The 7,985-nt window shown below is 49.1% G+C and overlaps 2 protein-coding genes across 2 annotated transcripts in view; both read right to left on the bottom strand.

Annotated features, from left to right (window-relative positions):
* Positions 1-1,279, bottom strand: part of LOC122544238 (sialic acid-binding Ig-like lectin 11) — a 10,806-nt gene extending 9,527 nt beyond the window's left edge. The window contains exon 1 of the mRNA XM_043683315.1: positions 1,180-1,279. Coding sequence (XP_043539250.1) covers positions 1,180-1,279 — 100 coding nt within the window. The remainder of the gene's footprint in view (positions 1-1,179) is intronic.
* A 41-nt stretch (positions 1,280-1,320) lies between these two features.
* LOC122544237 (sialic acid-binding Ig-like lectin 11) overlaps positions 1,321-7,985 on the bottom strand; it is a 13,270-nt gene continuing 6,605 nt past the window's right edge. Inside the window, exons 3-4 of the mRNA XM_043683313.1 lie at positions 3,852-4,145; positions 1,321-1,716 (exon numbers count right to left, since the gene is read on the bottom strand). Coding sequence (XP_043539248.1) covers positions 1,322-1,716; positions 3,852-4,145 — 689 coding nt within the window. The 3' untranslated portion in view covers position 1,321. The remainder of the gene's footprint in view (positions 1,717-3,851; positions 4,146-7,985) is intronic.

Genomic DNA, 7,985 nt, shown 5'->3' with positions numbered 1-7,985 from the left:
TACCCTCCCATTCCCCAACAACCCTTCACCACACCAACCAGACAGCTCCCTTTCCCAGAAACCCCTTCACCACACCAACCAGACACCCTCCCACTCCCCAACAAACCCCTTCACCACACCAACCAGACACCCTCCCACTCCCCAACAAACCCCTTCACCACACCAACCAGACACCCTCCCACTCCCCAACAAACCCCTTCACCACACCAACCAGACACCCTCCCACTCCCCAACAAACCCCTTCACCACACCAACCAGACACCCTCCCACTCCCCAACAAACCCCTTCACCACACCAACCAGACACCCTCCCACTCCCCAACAAACCCCTTCACCACACCAACCAGACACCCTCCCACTCCCCAACAAACCCCTTCACCACACCAACCAGACACCCTCCCACTCCCCAACAAACCCCTTCACCACACCAACCAGACACCCTCCCCCTTTCCCAGAAACCCCTTCACCACACCAACCAGACACCCTCCCACTCCCCAACAAACCCCTTCACCACACCAACCAGACACCCTCCCATTCCCCAACAACCCCTTCACCACACCAAACAGATACCCTCCCACTCCCCAATAACCCCTTCACCACACCAACCAGACAGCTCCCACTCCTCCCCAACCCTTTGGGTGGTATGCTGGCTGAGTGGTTAGCACTGCTGCCTCACAGCGCCAGATAGCCGGGTTCGATTCCAGCTTCGGGTGACAGACTGTGTGGAGTTTGCACATTCTCCCCGTGTCTGTGTGGGTTTCCTTGGTGTGCTCCGGTTTCCTCCCACAATCCAAAGATGTGCAGGTCAGGATGAATTGGCTAAATTGCTCATAGTGATCAGCGATGTGTGAGTTAGGTGCATTAGCTGTGGGTTAATGTAGAGTCATAGGAAATGGGTCTTGGCGGATTACTCTTTGCAGGATCAGTGTGGACTTGTTGGGCCGAAGGGCCTGTTTTCACACTTTAGGGAATCTATGATATGCCTCCAATTCAAAAATAAGAGATTCAACTCCTCTGCTTCGCCGGCCTGCATTCCCCAACAGTGTCCCCACCCCACGTCCTGTCAACTTTGACACTCTCCCCACTCCTTCCCCTGCCCCATCCCAACGCTGGCTTTGACATCCCACCCCCTGTACCCAGTTCTGAACCGTCTTCCCACAAGTGTATTTGACACACCCACCACGTGCCACAACAGTCCTGCCACACCTCCCACTCTGCCAGCTGCCAGTGCTGAGACACCAGCCCCAGTAAGTGTCAAGGAAGTGCTTCCTGATCCCCATCCCTGAATGGTCTGAGTCGAATTGTATCCAGTGTTGGCGTGGTCACAGGTTGGTCAAGGAGGCTGGTGGGAAAGAGTATCTTAAAGGAGGTGGAGAGAGAGCAGAGGCGGATTCTCGAGTCCAGTCCTGAGCGATACTCTCACCTTTGACCCAAAAATATGCCTTGAGCGTGGCTGCCCCGTGCGGGTTTCGAACCCAGCAGGATGCCATCGTTTCCTCTTCCTCCGGGTGCCCTGTCAGGGTCAGAGAGCCCATCACCAGATGCCCCACTCTGAGCTGCTGTGATACAAAGTCTCCGTGAGTTTGGTTCCCGCTGAGGTTGGCATGGGGCAGGTGCCAGGTGAGGTCTCCGGGAGGATTGGAGTTGGCCGCACAGGTGCAGGTAATCCCCTCTGCCCTCCGAGCACATTCCAACTCTCGGGAAAACACTGGACCATCTGAGCAGGGAATGACAGCAATCAGTCAACAACAGAAGAGTTAACGCAAAAAGTTTCATCAGTGTCTTGGTTCACTCCAAGCTCAATGCTTTCCCATCTCCCACCCTCGAAACCTCAGCACAACGAAAACTTGATAATTGGATTCAACAATTACACTCTGTCATGAGCTGAACAGGGAACTTATAATCCCCACCCTTGTTTTCAAATCGCTCCCCATCTCAATAACCCCCTCCAGCCCCTACAGCCCCTCGTTATCTCTGTAACCCCCTCCAGCCCCATACACACCCTCCCTATCTCTGTAACCCCCTCCAGCCCCTACACCCCCTCCCTATCTCTGTCACCCCCTCCAGCAGCTGGTATCTCAGAGATCTATGTCCTCCTCCAAATCTGGCCTGTTGGACCTTCCCACGTTGCACTGAGGTCAGAAGGGTTAAGAATTTCCAATCATGATAAATATCAAAGTTATATCTCGTGATTTCAGTCTCAATATCTCAAAACATCAGTTCCGTCCAGAGCAATTGCCACACTGTTGGAGGGTCAGTCCCAAAGGGATGCTGCACTGTCTGTTGGTCAATACCGAGGGCGAGTACTGAGGGGGAAAGCGGCTGTCAGAGGGTCAGCACTCAGGGACTCCCATCCAGTTGGACCTCAGTGCTGAAGGAATATCATGCGCTGAAATATCAATATTGAGACAGTCAGGCCCTCTCAACCGTTCCAACTTTAACGCGACATCTCAAAATGCGACTCTGCCCTCTCGGTCAGACGTAAAAAGATTATGAGGCGAAAGTGGGCACTGCAGATGCTGGAAATCAGAGTCTAGATTAGAGTGGTGCTGGAAAAGCACAGCAGGTCAGGCAGCATCCGAGGAGCAGGAAAATCGACGTTTCGGGCAAAAGCCCTTCATTCAATATTGCTCAATTAAAACCTGGTGTGCAGCACCTTTACATCAGATGTTAGTTAGGCCGCAACTAGAGTATTGTGTGTAGTGGAATCTACATCACAGGAGGACCAGGATTTCACTGGAGAGGGTGCAGAGGAGATTTATTCAGATGTTGTCTGCACTGGAGGGTTTCCGTTACGAGGAAGTGATCGGACAGACTGGGATGGCGTGTTTTAGAGGCAGAGCAAACTGAAGAGGACCATGATTTTAACGTGGATATATGATGTACATATATTGGGGAGCATGGAAGAGACTCTTCCTGTGGGGGTAGGGATCAATGACCAGGAGTTTAAGGGAGAAGCGTGGAAATATTTCTTCACCCAGACGGTGGTGAGACTCTGGATTTGGCTTTCTGAAAGGGTGGAGGAGGCAGAAACCGTCTTTCTAAATATTCATTCATTTATTCATTCATTTGGCCCGAGTCCACACTGACTCCCTGAAGAGCGTCCCACCAAGACCCACACTATCAGTGCGTTTCCCATGGCGACCCCACTTAGACAGTGTGGGGCAATTTAGCACAGGCAATTCACCCTGACCTGCACATCTTTTGACTGTGGGAGGAAACCGGAGCACCCAGAGGAAACCCACGCAGACACGGGGAGAATGTGCAAACTCCACACAGTCAGTCGCCTGAGGCTGGAATCGAACCCGGGTCCCATCCACTGAGCCATCGTGCTGCCCCATGTGTTAGAGATAAGGGCATCGCTGGCTGGGCCAGCATCGACATTAATTGCCCAGAATACAGTTCAGAGCCAACCCCATTGCTGTGGGTGTGGAGTCACGTGTAGGCCAGACCAGGTAAGGGTGACAGCCTCCTTCCCTAAAGGGCATCACTGACCCAGATGGGTTTTTCATCATGAGACACTTAATGCCAGATTCGTTACTGAACTCCAATTCCCCACCTGCCCAGGGAAACCGGGTTCCCAGAATATTGTCTGGACTCGAGATAGTATCACGAGATTGTTGCCTCCCGATAACATTGAAGAAATATTTCAATGTGCGCTGGTGATGCTAAAGCATACCAGGCCTTGGGCCAAGTGCGGGGAAAAGGAATGAGAGCCATTAGGGGTTGTTTGTGGTCAGTACAGCAATGGGCTGAAGGGCCTTTTCTGTTCTTTAGACCTCTGTGACTGTGTGACATTGGGTTGCTGTAAGCAATTACAGCGAATGTTGAATGAAACGTGTCCATACTTACATTGCACTGTCAGTCCGAGGGTCTGCTCTGATGACACAGTTGGATAACTCACTCTGCAGGTGAGGGTCTGTCCCTGGTGCCTGAGTGATGGTGTCAGGCTCAGAACAGAAGTATAGCTCAGAGTGACCCCACGCTGAGTGACGGTGTTTGAGAGTGATCCATGTACAGCAGTGGGAGTGTCCCAGGTTAAGACAGGTGCTGTTCCAGTGCACGTTGTATTGAAGATACAGCTGAGACTCACACACTTTCCTGCGATAATTTCCACAGGGAATATCGTGGGTTTATCTGTGAAATCTTACACACAGAGAATGGATTATTTTACATCAATATACCTTCCCTTACTCTATTGCTAATAAATCCATATTTTTCCAAATGTGAGCAAATCCTGTTCCTCAGAACCTTCCTCAATAATTTCCCTGCCACTGACGTAGATTCACCACCTTGGAATTTCCCAGATTATTCCTGTTGTCTTTCTGAACCAAAGAACAAAATTGGCTATTCCACAGTTTTCTGGGATCTGTGACTCAACAGGATACATTCCCTGCAGTGGGAGAACTAGAGGGCATAGGTTTAGGGTGACAGGGGAATGATTCAGGTTAGATTAGATTCCCTACCATATGAAAACAGGCCCTTCAGCCCAACAAGTCCATACTGACCCTCCGAAGAGTAACCCACCCAGACCCATTTCCCTCTGACTAATGCACCTAACTCAATGGGCAATTTAGCATGGCCTGCACATCTTTGGACTGTGGGAGGAAACCGGGGCACCTGGAGCAAACCCACGCAGACACGGGGAGAATGTGTAAACTCCACACAGACAGTCACCCGAGGCTGGAATCGAACCTGGGTCCCTGGTGCTGTGAGATAGCAGAGCTAACCACTGAGCCACCGTGCCGCCCTAAAGAGACCTAAGGGACAATGTTTTCACACAGAGGCTGGTGCGTGTATGGAATGAGCTGTCAGAGGAAGTGGTGGAGGCTGGGGGTACATGAATAGGAAGGGTTTAGAGGGATATGTGCCAAGTGCTAGCAAATGGAACAACATTAATTTCGGATATCTCCTTGGGAATGATGTGTTGGTCCGAAGGGTCTGTTTCTGTGTTGTACAGCTCTATGACTCTAAAACATTTGTCCAACCGCCCCAGCAATTGGCCCCAGGAGTTTCCTCACCTTAGCATGCTGAGATCGATTCTATCAAGACCTGGGATATGTCTGCCTTAACATCCAACAACACCTTTTGTTTTAATATCACTATCCCTTAGAATATCAGCATGCCCTCTCTAAACTCATCATCTACCATGCTCTTCTCCTTCATTGAACATCAATCTACAGACCTCACCCAGGTCTCCTGGCTCCACCCAATCTGGGTTGGCATGGACGGGTTGGACCGAAGGGTCTGTTTCCATGCTGTATATCTCTATGACTCTATGACTATGACCCTCCTCTGTCCTTGAATAGGTCTCCATTTTCGCCTCACCATCCTCTTGGTCCTTGTATCTGCATGAAATGCCTTAGAATTTTTCTGAATCCTGTGTGCCAAAGACATTTCATGGTCCCTTTTAACCTTCCAAATTACTTGTTTGGTTCTTTGCCACTTCAAATTCAGTTACCTGGCCTTTAAATGCTTGTCATTTTCATAAAGTTTGTCAAATATTATAAACGACTTAGACGCAGGCATAGGTGGATGGGTTAGTAAGTTTGCAGATGACACTAAAGTCGGTGGAGTAGTGGACAATGTGGAAGAATGTTACAGGTTGCAGGGGGATTTGGGTAAACTGCAGAATTGGGCTGAGAGGTGGCAAATGGAGTTCAATGCAGCTAAATGTGAGGTGATGCACTTTGGGAAGAATAACAGGAAGGCAGAGTACTGGGTCAATGGAAAGATTCTTGGTAGTGTGGATGTGCAGAGGGATCTTGGAGTCCATGTACATAGATCCCTGAAAGTTGCCTCCCAGGTGGATAGTGCTGTTTAGAAGGCGTACGGTGTGTTACGTTTCATTGATAGAGGGATTGAGTTCCGGAGCCGCAATGTCATGCTGCAACTATACAAAACACTAGTGCGGCCGCACTTGGAATATTGTGTACAGTTCTGGTCGCCCCACTACAGGAAGGATGTGGAAGCATTGGAAAAGGTGCAGAGGGGATTTACCAGGATTTTGCCTGGTCTGGAGGGAAGGTCTTATGAGGAAAGGCTGAGAGACTTGGGTCAGTTCTCATTGGAGAGAAGAAGGCTAAGAGAGGATTTGATAGAGACATACAAGATGATCAGAGGATTAGATAGGGTAGACAGTGAAAGTCTTTTTCCTAGGATGATGACGTCAGATTGTACGAGGGGGCATAACTACAAATTGAGGGGTGATAGATTTAAGACAGATGTCAGAGGCAGGTTCTTTACTCAGTGGTAAGGGCGTGGAATGCAGTACCTGCTAATGTAGTTAACTCAGCCACATTAGAGAGATTTAAACAATCCTTAGATAAGCACATGGATGACGATGGGATAGTGTTGGGGGATGGGCTTAGATTAGTTCACAGGTAGTGCAGTATCGAGGGCCTGTTCTGCACTGTATTGTTCTGAGCTCTCTGCCAGATGTGAATTTACCCTCAAAAAGCCGCTCCCAGTATACATTCCCCAGTTCCTGCCAAATATTGGGATAGTTCGCCTTTCCCCAGTTTCACCTGAGGACTACTCCAATCCTTATCCATAAGTAACTAAAAACTTACAGAATTATGGCTGCTGTTCCTGAAGTGCTCCCGCACTGAAACTTCAATCAGCTGACAGGGCTAACTACCCAATAGTTTAGTATTGCCCCTTCCCTCTTTGTACTACGTACATATTATTTGAAAAACTGCCGTGGAAAACCTTTACAAATTGCCCACAATCCAAGCCCCTGGCACCGAGTGAGTTCCAAACAAAATAAGGAAAGTTCAAAGCACACTTTCACATCTTTGCATAACCTGTCCACCTATCTGTTCCTCAGTCACCTGGCTATTGGTGACCTGTGGTACAATCCCATCAAAGTAATTACACCCTGCCTTTCCCTGAGCTCCACCCATGTCTCACTGGATGAACCCTCCAGGTTGTCCTCCCTCAGTACCATTGTAATATTCTCCCTATCATTAACACAAGTTCCCTACCCCTTTTACGACACTCTCTATCACACCTTAACCACCTAAATCCTGGAACATTAAGCTTGTCCCTCTCTCAACCAAGTCTCTGTAATAGCTGCAACATCAGAGTTATTTGGACCCAATCTATCCAACTCTGTCCTTATTCCATGGAATCCTGGTCTCTGCCTGTTGATTGATAGAACATCGAACATCACAGCTCAGTGCAGGCCCTTCGGCCCTCGATGTTGCACCAACCTGTGGAACCAATCTGAAGCCTATCGTTCCTACACTACACCATTTTCATCCATGTGTTTATCCATATGTATATCATTTTTCCAGTTCCATCCTAATCCGTATGATGCAATGGTCACCGTCCCCTAACCAAAGGGACCTTGGAGTGCAGGTTCATAGCTCCTTGAAAGTGGAGTCCCAGGTCGATAGGATAGTGAAGAAGGCGTTTGGTATGCTTTCCTTTATTGGTCAGAGTGTTGAGTGCAGGAGTTGTGAGGTCATTTTGCGGCTGTACAGGACATTAGTTAGGCCACTGTTGGAATATTGCGTGAAATTCTGGTCTCCTTCCTATCGGAAAGATGTTGTGAAACTTGAAAGGGTTCAGAAAAGATTTACAAGGATGGGACAACTTTTTCACCCAGAGGGTGGTACGTGTATGGAATGAGCTGCCAGAGGATGTGGTGGAGGCTGGTACAATTGCAACATTTAAGAGGAATCTGGATGGGTATATGAATAGGAAGGGTTTGGAGGGATATGGGCCGGGTGCTGGCAGGTGGGACTAGATTGGGTTGGGATATCTGGTCGGCATGGACGGGTTGGACCGAAGGGTCTGTTTCTATTACTCTGTTGTCTCTAAACGTTCCTTCTGTCATTTGGTCTGTTGGTCACCAGGTTTCCAAGGAGCACCTGCCCTTCCTACCCATTTTGATCGTACCAATTTAAACCATAGTTCTCACTCACCCAGAAGGATTGTCCTGTGATATCATTGAATGTGGGAGCAGGGAGGCAACACGCT

Source organism: Chiloscyllium plagiosum, chromosome 47 (genome assembly GCF_004010195.1).
Source record: "Chiloscyllium plagiosum isolate BGI_BamShark_2017 chromosome 47, ASM401019v2, whole genome shotgun sequence".
In the NCBI taxonomy this organism is placed as follows: domain Eukaryota; kingdom Metazoa; phylum Chordata; class Chondrichthyes; order Orectolobiformes; family Hemiscylliidae; genus Chiloscyllium; species Chiloscyllium plagiosum.
This window is presented reverse-complemented; position numbering and strand designations above follow the sequence as displayed.